The 13118-nt window shown below is 37.6% G+C and overlaps 1 protein-coding gene across 1 annotated transcript in view; it reads right to left on the minus strand.

The window, feature by feature from the left end:
• The window catches only part of LOC140140627 (protein quaking-B-like), a 187224-nt gene that overhangs the window by 105127 nt on the left and 68979 nt on the right, over nucleotides 1–13118 (minus strand). Inside the window, 1 exon segment of the mRNA XM_072162385.1 lies at nucleotides 11840–11970. Within this exon segment, the coding sequence (XP_072018486.1) occupies nucleotides 11840–11970 (131 nt within the window).

The following is a 13118-nucleotide window of genomic DNA, read 5'->3' on the forward strand; positions in this document are numbered from 1 at the left end:
ATACTCTGCAACTTGAGGTCAAATTTTGCACTAGGAGTGTTTAATTGGGGTTATTGAACTATGCCATTGGGATGAGGCCGTTGTGGTTCATAGTGATTTACATCTGCTATACACCAGCTCATCCAACCAATGTGTATTGTATTTAACCCGATTTCTACCTCCGACAGCAAAATACTTGTACATTATTCACGAGGGCGCGGATACGATTGCACTCGGTCATCAAACATTTAACATCATGAAATCGTAATTGGACCAGATCAATACAACACTGTTAAGTGTTTTTATTCCTGCATACAGATTGGGCTTCCTGTTCAGTAAAAGTACAAGGCATGTGCCAATTACACCAATTGTAGTTGGTCATGTTTATTTCTTTATTCCAAATAAGGGAGAAAATGAACACAGAAAATATCAAAATATTTTTATAAGATTATTTTGCAATCTATGCATTTTAGAGAATGAGCATGGCTACAAGTAGACTGTTGATACAGAACACAACGAAAATGGTTAATTCAGCAACTTTGCTTTTTAAACAAATGTCAGCACTCTATACAAATAGGTAATTTGTTTGTTGTTTTGCACGAAGAAATTTATGCAAGAAAACATCCAGAGTACAAGGTTTGTTCAGCTTGACTTGTGCTCCAATATGAACAAATAGATAGTACAGGGATTCGAACAGGCACCATCTCAAACATAGGTACTGGCGTGAAGCGCCTTACCAATATGTGATTGAGTCAAACTTAAATGACTTGTAGGAACCGCAATAACATATTCAAACATTTTATTCTAATAACATTGCCATCCCTCCTGGGGAAATGGAAATAATAATGAATTATGAACATAACACAATCATAACAATAGGGGTTATCCAATGAATTGATGACATTGTGGGCAAAGAAAATTATGTTGCCATGGCAATTTATGATCAAATCAAAGTCTTCCTATAGAAATAAAGATTGACATGGACGATTATTATAATGGTAACGAGGAAGTCGGACAATAGGTGTGGTAAACTGGAAATATATCAATCAGATGATGAATTATTAATTTGATTGAACATTCACATTGTTACATGACTCAAAATGAGTGACTTTTAAATGATTTATAAATCAAATTGAAATCTTAAATCTCATGTGGGTTATATATTAATCAAAAGTGAAGTAGTTTGAATCAAAATTTACATGGGGTTTGAGATTGAGGCTAAAAGGCGACCATTGCGATGCCAAACTATTTTGAAAATCAACTGTTGAAAAAGGTAGCGGTGCTTGCCATAATGTACGCAGTAAGCATTCTACTTTTGGATCACAAAATAAGAAATTTGATAACTTGTTTTTACAATTTATAGGTAATTTCAATGAAAAATAATATCAAATTTCTGCACGAACACAGAAAAGTCAAATTTGATAGTCTAAGCTAAAAACCTCCCAGTAGTTACACAAGTTACAATGAAGGAATGTATAGAGGTTACGAGGTTAATACACACAATGATTATGCTGCTACTGCATAATTCCAGTAGGCATACACTTTCGCATAAAAGAGGCAGTATTTTTCTATAGCGCTTTTCTGTAAAATATCATACAGGTACAATGCAGTAATCCCATTCTGCACCTTTAAACTCGGCATACTTATTTTTAGTCGATCGTCAACACAAACACGGACAAAACCACAAAAGCCTAGAATTAGAATAGCAATGAATTTCCTGATAATGCGGAGGCTTCAAAAAAGGAATAAATCTTATCGGAGAGAGAAGTATGTCATGGAATAACGAGTCAATTGGTTTATCTATGTGTCCGAAGATGACGTTCACAGCATCCCACAGTTCACCGCTCTCATGATTTAGCTAACACAGCTTTTAAACACCCAATCTGAAAGCCCACAATCCCCCACATTCAAGCCTACATAGAAACTGGAATGAGCAACTTTATATAATTTTTTTAAGCAAGCTCTTTGAGAATTTGGTGATATTTCTGACTAAACTCCTTGCCCAGGTATCCCATATTTCCTGGATTTAATGCCCAAAAGGGGGGCATTTATTAAAGGTCATTTTTAGAATGATAATTCCTATTAAAATCACTAGGTAAGCTTAAAACTTGTTCGTAAATGACAAACTATGAACTTTGACTTCCGGTTCACTTCCCGGTTTACGATCAGACTTGCGCCAACTACCGACACAATAGGGTACACTTGTACTAGGAACATGTTCATGGGATTTGGTATAAAAAGTTATCCCAGTAAACCTGAAACATTTGATCTGCCAAATCATAATGGATTGCTGTTCCCAGCCAATCATAATGGATTGCTGTACCCAGATTGCTGTTCCCGATCAATGATGCATCATGGGATACCATGAGCACCTCCTCTGTGCTATGTCCTGTTTGTCTGTCCATCCATCTATAGAGAGACTTTTTTACTGGTCTATCTTAACCAGGCAATGATGCACTGTGGGATACCATGAGCACCTCCTTTGCGCCATGTCCTACTTGCTGTCCATCCATCTACAGACTTGGCCTATCTAAACTGTCTTGATCACAAGAAAATAACACCTCTTTATCTGAAGGAAAATCCCACCGGGCTAATGAGGGATTGGGTCTAGCGAACAGTCCCGCCATTATAACAATTATTCACGCATCATGATTCACTTGCAAAAATGGCGAGGGTGAACGTCAACGCACGTTCCAAATATCAGCGCGCAAATATAGGTGGTGCATGTAATTTCATCTTCTAAGCTAATGAGATGGAAACGTAATCATCATCATTTACTTCAAGTTGAAATTGCCTGTGTGCATTCAAACATTAGCGCTGTATATTTGACCTAATTAATTAGCACCCTTCCCCAATTAGCAGTGCCCAGATTTGTCAACTTTTTTTTTCTACATACCCCGTTTTAAATGCACCTTTACAACCAAATCCCATCAACTGTCTCAATAAAGTTGCCATCTAAACCTTCCGACTTTGACTTCAGAAGAACTGTGTTCAATGTCTACGCTCATTTTTTTTTTACTTCTTTACCACTTTCATCATCACCCCCTAAACCAAAGTGTCTGAAATGCTACTATGACATGTTGTTGCCAATGACTGGATTTGATCAGCCAATCAGGGTCTTGCTTTAATTCAATGAGAATCAAAAGTTCAGTGCTCCAATGTTCTTGTATTGTCAGTGTGGACATAACAACTAAAAATCCCTTTAAAAAGGAATGTGCTGGGAAAAGGTTATTCACAATGAGTGACTGATATCATATGATATAAGAGGTAAATCAGCATTTGAACTTTTACTAAAAAAAACCCTTTTGTACATTGCAAATTGTATAAGTTTATCTCTTTCATTTTAAATATTCTTTGCAAAGTGATCTGCTACCTGGACACTTCACACATCATTTAGTACCACGCACTTCAAAGTCAAGGGCTCAGTTGCAATCATACTTGCCAAGTTTGATGAGAGTGAGTTTATTTTGGTCACAATGAATAAATGTTTGACATCTATTTCAGTCTCAAAGTCATCAACGTCGACTGATATGCAAAACTAAATGTGAAACAGAACACAGTACTAGGGCTAATTTTTGTGTGTGTAATTTTTCACACTTTGTCAATTTGGAGCTAGTCACTTCGCTTGTTCTTAACTTCACGATTTTGAGTTTTTCTACACAGACTAAAAGCATAAAAGAATATTTGTGTGTAGCCTATATATTTTCATGGTACCACTGTACTATTCAGTGTGAAAATAATGAAAATTAAATGTCCTCCAAAATTTCCAATTTATACAATATTTAAACATTATGGAAGTGAATGTCAACTGATAAGAGACAATATTGCTACTGTCTTCCTCAAACCAATCCATCAATCAAGATAGTCGCCCTGCCTAAAAATGAACATCAAAACTCATTCATGAGGGGCTGGGGCATCCCTCTTTCCCCCCCTGCCAGTCAAAACCAAAAACAATCACAGAAAATGCCACTACTTTGGGCAAAAAAAATGCAACATTTTGCCTCCCACTGCATATGATGGTTTTGATGTCCACTATACTTAATTTTGACTTTTATAAATTGGTTTGTTTGTTTTTAAATTCTACCTAATAAACTGCAGATTTCTACATCATACAGAAAAGAATCTTTAGAATTTTACTACTCACAAGAAGAGAGAAAGAGAGAGAGAGAGAATTTAACCAGCAGCGTTGTCTGTGATTTAGTCTGCTCGGAAGGACACAGCTATTTTCAGTTTATTTTGTTTACATTCATCCATAATATTAATGTCCACAAATTCCATCTCTGGACTATAAATGATTGACACATCCCTGTGGCTAATAATCTAACAACCGCACATCCCAAATCATTTCATTCAGGCTTCTCATCTGCTGCTAATTTGTTTATATTTGCTTATTTGTTTACCAAGAACGTTTCTTGATCTTAGGGTTGAGTTTTCGTCCATTCCTGCCCTATAATCACGGTTTAAGGGACGCACCATTAGATTCTCAGGGGGGTAGGAAGTTTTCAACAAAAAAAACTTCACCCACTACATGAGCAAAAAAAAACAACTTTTCCCACCAACACTAAAAAAAAAAAACTTTCCCCACCTAACTGTATAATGCATGAAATTAAAAAAAAAAATCTCCCCGACCTCAACTTCCTACGCCCCCCCCTGAGTATCAAATGCTGCGTCCCTAAGGGTTTGATACAAATGACATGTGGGTGTCGACTGTAGGCGACAAGTTAAAAATTTTCTTTAAAAAATTCCAAAAATGTCAGAATTGAATATTGCCCATATTTGTAATCAGCATGCAAAAACCCAGTATTGGTTCGGTGGTTCTAGAGATACCTCTCGGTATTTTGAGAAAATAGCTCAAAATTTGGGACTCTTTTTATGTTGAACTTGATATGACTTGAATCCTATGGCTAGCATGCCTTGTTTACCCTCCATCACTTCTTATATACAGCACATACCAACTCCCGTTTATTGAAAATTACCGCTGACCACACCAAGTCTCTTCTTATCATGGAGGAATGATGATACTTTCATCGGACCATGCTGTGCCAGCATTCTAACAATATTTCACTGAGCTCTCAACTGATAATGACATCTTTGTCAACTATGCCATTTTTCTTCTTCAAATAATTCCACTACAATCTCAGATCTCACTGCTAGACACGAGTTTGCATGGTGACCCATTGCAATGTTGCTACGGCTGTTTATATCTAGATATTGTTATTACACCTACGGCAATGAATCATAAATTTATTATTCCCGATTTTAGATTTAGTTGGCCACGGCCTCCAGACATAGGAATACATCAATGATGGGAAAGATGGGGAATCCCTCACCAAATCACACCAACCATGGATGATGATGATGATGACCATGATGATGACGATGACAATGATGTTGTTGTCGTTTTGTTGATGATGATGATGATAATGTTGTTGATGATACCGATGATGATGATAATTGATAAGCTTGATGATGATGCTGTTGATGTAAACTATGATGATGATATACTTGATGATGATGATAAACTTGATGATGATGATGATAAACTTGATGATGATGGTAATGATATTGATATTGATGATAGGTTGCCAAATTCAGAACCATTCTGTAAAATTTTGTACTCCTACAGACACTTGTCTCTATCACTTAAGTTCTTATTGAAAATGACGAAAACTTGAGTAGGCCTGTATTCACTGATAATTATTTGATCACGAGTCATCTTTGCGAACATAAAATGGCACTTGATTCATAAACATTCATCAAATCAATAGAAAACTGTTCTCTTCCGTCAGACTAACCCTATGCAGCATACTAACACGATTTTTTTCTCGCATGTGGCAGTGGAAATATTCTTCTTCCTGCCTGATATTGATGTTTTTATTCCAATTACATATTTCACACACATGCAGCGTCTCCCCTGACTATTCATGTCCCTATGTGCCAAAATAGCCTCATCTACAACAGCAAAGGTCACTTATTACCACTCAATGGCTACAATTCGAAACTTGACCTCAAGTGTGGTGGATGAGTTTTTGTACCAAAACATTCAAAACATCATTTTCTAAAGGAGTATGTAAACTTAATTGAGGTTAACGAATGGTGTCGGACACATTGCAATGTTTGCAGGTTTTAGCATGTCTTGATTGTAAGATCAACGAAGAGGAGGCTATCATTTTTTGAGAGGTACAGGGTATACAAATCTTATATCCCCATCTCCAAACAAGGCTTTATAATGAAGAGCATTGAAGAGAAATCAAGTTTGGTCAATGAATTTCCTGGTATAAATTTATCGTTATTTTACACATCAATGAATGAATTTCATGTTCCAACAAAATCAAGGCTTATTCGTTCTTGTATTTTTCTCATCCATAAAACATCCTAACATTGTAGCTCCGCAGTTGTTTTTCACACAAGTGCACCTTTTTTTCTTCGATAACACAAACCAAAAATAGAAACTGGAATGCCTTGAAGACGGGGCAGATTTCAGGGGGAAGAAATTAAAGTAATTATACGCTGCGAAAAATGTGACGGATTAGATCTGATAGAACAAACAGAGGAACCTATTCTGCAATCTCTCTCTCTCGTTTTATTACCCAGTTTCAACACGCAACTTCAGCTGTTCCAGCTCATATCCTTACACCCCCTATGGAAGATATGACCTTAATCTCCTACACAGGGAGTGTGAATTTCAAATGGAGTTAACCTGAATTGGTGACTCCATTTGAAACCTACACCCCATGTGTGGGAGATTAAGTTTGTGTCTGCCATAGGGGGCGTATGGATTTCAACTGGAATAGCCCAAGTCTTATTCTACCTTACACAGTAACCCCCACTAGCCATATTTCAAATAAGGCGTTGATGCAGCAGCGCCCGACGACGACTCTTCGTAATTCATCATTCACGAGTGCTGCTGAGCGTGTCGTTGACCCGTCGCACGTTTAAATAAAGGTACATGATCACCATTTTAAGTGAGGTATTGGTGGTGTGAGAGCGAATGAAATTACCTCGTTGGAAATGCCTCAGCAGGGAAAAGATGGAGATAAACACGGAAAATGAGAAGGATAAATTGCAGCCAAGTGATAGCTCATTCGCAATTGTGGCATTGCTGAAAACTAAACTGAAGTTTGACATTAAAATCTAGAAATCAGTAAAGTTGCTCTCTTTCAACAGGTGTTAATTTTGCAAATCCATAGGCTCATTTCCCTGGAAATACTGCTATCTAGAGCTCGTATTCCTTTAGTAACATGTTGATGCACATTTGATGAATCTTCTATAGTGCTCTCTCCAATGAACTCTGGCCCTTATTAGTGAACAACCAACAAACATGCCCATTCTCTGATGCTGTATCAGCGAGAAATGCAATATCATAATTTCAATCAACCAAATTTGATAGCAATCCAAGCAATTGGCTTCTTCACATACTTTAAACCGGACTACATTCATGGATTAATTAATTGCCATCCTCGTACATATTCCGACGTCTTCAAACATGTCAAAGTAAATAAGAGGATGAGCACAATGTTGCAAGTGGCCAGCCAATTTCATACCTTGATAAGTTATCTGGTTCACTCAACATGCAGTTACATGTACATCCGGCTTATTTGTATCAAACCCCGATGTGAACATCTCACCCGACAGATCCCATCATTGTAATTTTACGCTTCGGAAAGCGGTCTCATCTGACAAGCAGACGACACTTGGCCAATTCCCCTCAGTCAGGCCAGTCTGGCGAGGTTGGCAAACAGTCCGGAGTATTCGCAAATTTCTCATCAAATTTTACAGCAAGAACTGAGAACGTAAACACTGCTTGATCAAGGGCCTCATTGTGCTATTCCTGTTGAAATCCATACACCCCCTATGAAAGACATGCCTTAATTTTCCACACAGGGTGTGTGGATTTCAAATGGGGTTACTTGAATGGGTGACTCCATTTGAACTGGAACTGGCAAAAAACACTTTATTTTACTTTAATAGTAGATGATTGCATGCAAGTGGAAAATAATTTGTCTTGCTGATTATATAGACCTACACATGAATTATGAGGACATAATGTAATTTTCACTCTCTTGAATCAAAGACAAAAAAAAAAAAAAAAAACGAGAACAAGAAAATGGGACAGGATCACCAGATAGGTTTAAAATGAAATATGTCAAGCGGTATCATAAAACCTAGATATATTGCTTTAGCATTGCTTATAAGCAACATCACGACAGAATATGTTGGTTCAGATAATAGGGACTTGTAAAATGAAAAAAGAGCCAAGCATTTTACAAAACCAGTTATCATTCACTGCGGCTCAGGGACCAAATTTGGTCATGAATACTCACATTAATTTATACAACTACAAAGAAACTTGCTCATCAACTGGTTATGAAATCTGATCACTTTGTGATTCCTACAAATGGTTCCAATCAATGCTAACAAGTACTGTCACAGAAACACCTGATGGGATCACAAACTGGGACTTGTACATCTTTCCTTCGTAACGATGCACCTCCTGAAACCAGAATTTCATTTCCTTTAATCGGCTAATTTCCTCCATGCTGTCATCCCCGATGACAGCTCAAAAATAAAATCCTATTTTTTGAGGAATTAGTGCTGGAAAGTCTTACATGCAATAGCTGCTCTATAGATATTCAACAATTTCTGCAGTCTCTTAGTGTCCTCATTTACAAAGCAGACACATGGCAGCTATTGCAGATAGGGCCTTCTTGCTCTCAACCCTCGTTATGTATTATTACAAATGGGATTGATATAATACACTTAGTACTACTAGGAAACAATGGCTCAGCATTGTTTATTGTTAATTTTTTTGTCAAAAAGTACAGACTTTTTCATGAGGATTCCAATGGGATTGCTGCTATTCTAAGCCATGCTGACTAAAAACATGCACTCTTTATGTTTCACTGACAAGCTAACATTTCCCATCTGGGGGCATTACACTGGATAAATCCGCTTTTAGCCCTCCGCAAATAATATTTCTGCGATCAATTTTCAAACAATTGATGCCATTCATTTTACAGTTTGGCATTCGGCACACCTTAGACGGCCTGGGTATTATTGCGATTATTTTGTCGGAAAGTAGAGCTAAACGGTTACTATTGGATCAAGGAGCGCACATTATACAACAAACTAATCTTGATCAAATAATTCCTTCAACAACTTATAAGTATTTCGTGATGCTAGCATCCTCATTTACGACATTTGTCAGCAGATATCCATGAAAAAAGCTTATTCCCAAAATTTAAGTTGATTCTGATTTACGTTTGCGAGTTATGCATGATTATGTGTATTACACTGCTCCATAGACACCAGGCATGAGAATGATCATCCATGAAAAAACATGAAAAGTTTGAAAAAGCCTGAAAGAGTGTGTGAATTTAGGCTAAACATGCCACAAACAGGCTGAAATTAAAAAGTGCCGAAATTTGGGACCAAAAAAAGCCTGAATATAGACACTGTGTTGCAGTGTTGTAGTCAAGACCTCTATGTCCGAGACCGAGACCGAGACCAAGACCTGCCCGTCCGAGATCGAGACCGAGACCGAGACCAAACCTTCCGAGACCAAGACCACCCCTTCCGAGACCGAGACCTCTAAGTTCCGAGACCAAGACCGAGACCTGAGACCTTGGTTTAATCCCCTGGGATACTCAAGTTTGGTTTGGGTAGGGGTGTGCCGCTGAGAATTTAAAAGGGAACCCATCATTGTACCAACTGTTCAATAAATTTGGACCTGCAGTTAACACTTTTGTCTTAATTTTTGCAATTTTTTCTCCAAATTTTGGGAAAATTTCAAAAATGTTGGCGAAAGTGGAGGCAAAATTAGGCTAGTGTGTGAAGGGTTGGAAACAACAGTGCGCGAAACGCGCAAAATTGAGCAATTTTGCCATATTTGGGCCAAAAACACACTTGTTTTTCGTGCTGAAAAGAAGATGCACAGGGCAACTATTTGTTCATCTATTTTGCTTTTGTGGAGAATGTTCCCCTTGCAAAAGTTAAGTGGGATCCTCACTTCCACCACCTGACCACCTATGTTTAATCATGAACTGAAATTGGAAGCTCACATCGAACAAGCTCACTTATGATTCATTTATAACTTTTATAACCTTATAAAATGATTTCTGTATCTTTATTCTTAACAATTTCTTCAACATTCATTGAAATTTAGGGTAAGGAATAAATAATGAACAAAAAAAGAAAATCATATCTTTTTCTTCAGGTCTCGACAGGTCTCGAACAAAAAACGTTCGAGACCGAGACTTTGAGGTCCGAGACCGAGACTTTTGAGTTCGAGACCGAGACCTTGACATCCGAGACCGAGACACTACAAAAAGGTCTCGAGATGGTCTCGAGACCGAGACCTGGTCTCGAGACCTACAACACTGCTGTGTTGTAACTTGTAATTTCGTTCTGGTGTACCCCAAATGGAGATGATCCTATTTTGGTCCATATCAAGAGTAGACAACTAGCACTAGGATCCACAACATGCTCATCTATCAGGGCACAGTTCTTTAACCCCAATACATTTGTACATTCATTGAATGACCTTTGAAAATTTGGTACAAAAACTCATACTCTGCAAGTTGAGGTCAAATTTTGCACTATGATTGTTTATTTGAGGTTATTGGACTATGTCATTGGGATGAGGCCATTGTGGTCCATAGTGCAGTGTATTGACAAGGTAAGTATCCATCCACCCAACGTCAAGTTGATGGCGTACAGCGCAATTCAATCAGGAAACGACTAAATCGCTGCAATTTCTGCACCTCATTTATTTTGGTAACCATCACTATGAACATACCACAAAAGCACTAATACGATAATGTTGATTTAATAGCAGGCTCGTTATCACGACGAAGAACATACCACGGCAATTGTTGTCCAATTCAAAGCATGTTATTTGGTTCAAGTTGTTGTTGGCGGATAGAACGCAGGAAAACTAAAAGGAGGATATACCTAGTTTATTGATCGCCAGAACGCATGGTTGGGAATTATTATTAGGAGCTTAAGTTGGGATGTTGATAATGCTTTATACAAGCAAGCAGGTGGAAGGAGTTTGATCAATTCAAGACATTTTGTACGCACAGAGCTTGCTTTTATTAGCTAGTTTGCGTTTCTTGTAGCTATGACTGTTTTTGCTCAGGAAACATTTCCTGTTTTGCGTTTTCTAACATTGTCAACAGCGAAGAGTTGACGTTGATAATCAACAGTGCAAAATCGAAATATATCTAATTTGAGTTACTCACTTGACTAAATAAGTAAACAAATACGGTTGGACTGAACTGAGCTTACAACAACGACTCTTACGGTGCTTTGAACCTCAAGGAACCTTTACATTTTAAAGTTTGGCAAAAAAATACCAATATTTTGTTCCCCTCAAAACTGGTTCAGTTTCCTGACATACCTTTCATATCTGGACTGTTTGACAGTGTCGAATTGAAGTGGAAGGAAATTTATAAGGAGTATTATCTGGGTCAACATTTGGACCAAAATTAGCTTTGCTCTGGACAATGTTCTCCTTATAATCGTTGTTTTGTGTGTTCACATTTCCGCTGCAACGACAAAATGCTACATGGCTAAAATCGCATTTTGTTGAAATATCAACATGCAGAAACCGGCCTTGAGGCTATTTATAACTTGTTCCACCTCAAGTTTGGGAGTGACGAAACTACGCATTTCGCTCACACAGCAGTTGCATAATGCGCACTTGCCCAATTTAGCCGAGTGCATCTATAGATGTTGTTGTCATGTTTGAACACAACCAAATAAAGGCACTGACGTCACTATTAAACTTGAATTGAAACAAAGTATAGTAATTCACTGCAAACAAACAAACAAACAGACAAACATTTAGAGTACTCACATCTGGGTATGTCTTGACTGGAACATATAATTTTTCTGACAGCTGTACTACGGGTCCTTGGGCGTCGGGTAATACTAGGGGTTTGTTCTCCGAGGTGACGCTGTATAGTGCTTTACGAACTCTCGCAATTTCTATAGAAAACAAAAGAAAAAGGGAAAGACACAGTTATAAATTTTATCATTGACTTGTCTTTAAATCATGCTGAAAATCACATAAACACATGCATGTGTTACACTTTGTATGTAATAATCATATTTATGAGATTGCTCTTCAAGGCTTTTGATTTTGCATTTGTCTAATATGAAATAGGGCATGCATACACCCTTTCAACCAACCACCCCCTACAAACACAAGCATATCACCATCTTTCAAATAACATTTTCAATTCCTCATACCCTAATGACTCCTTTTTTTCCGTCATAGTTTCTTTACTCATCTCACATTACCGAGATCGCAGGCATAATAATTCAATGCATTTCAACTCTAGGCAACGTCAAGTACTAGCAAACGATATGAGACAACCCAACTACAAACGCTGCATGTTTATTCCACAATGTCAACTCGAAAAGCACCTGCAACTTTCTTTAAAAAATGTAGAATTGTAAAAATGAGACAATTGTGATATATTTGTGATACATCTGTTCTCAGACTGTTTCTTACTGTACAAGTATCATACAACCCGCCCACACAACACCCATCATTCAAATTATTCCAGATCTGTGACATATTGTTACAGTAATTCAACAAGTCTACATTCATAATCCCAAACTAACAACAAAAAAAAGCTGCAAGCAATACTAGATGTAATGTATATCCAATCCAGTAACCAATCACTCAATTTGGCAACACTGATATATATATAGGGAGTAAATAAACACAACCTAGAAATCCAATTTCCCCATATCATTTGTGTGACTAAACATATCTGAATAATCTGATCTGGTTAACTATTTCACAACAAACTGCTGCTTCACACATGCCTCTGTCAATGTTTTGTTCCTGTATTTATCTTTCATTTCACTCTCCCATGTTTACCCTCTCACCCCCTTACTTTGAGCCCAATACTATCATCCCCAGTGGCATCGTTCATTAACCTCTATTCACTAATCATAGCTCAACATTTCACCAGAAGTTGTAGAGTATGAGTTTTTGTACCCAACACATTCAAAGGTCACCCTATGCATGTACAACCATTGGGGTTAAAGAACTGTATACTGACAGATGAGAATGTTAGCTGACCAACATGCAACAACACCCCAAAACAGATCCTTGTCTTCTT

The sequence above is a fragment of the Amphiura filiformis genome, chromosome 19 (genome assembly GCF_039555335.1).
Source record: "Amphiura filiformis chromosome 19, Afil_fr2py, whole genome shotgun sequence".
Classification (NCBI taxonomy): Eukaryota; Metazoa; Echinodermata; class Ophiuroidea; order Amphilepidida; family Amphiuridae; genus Amphiura; species Amphiura filiformis.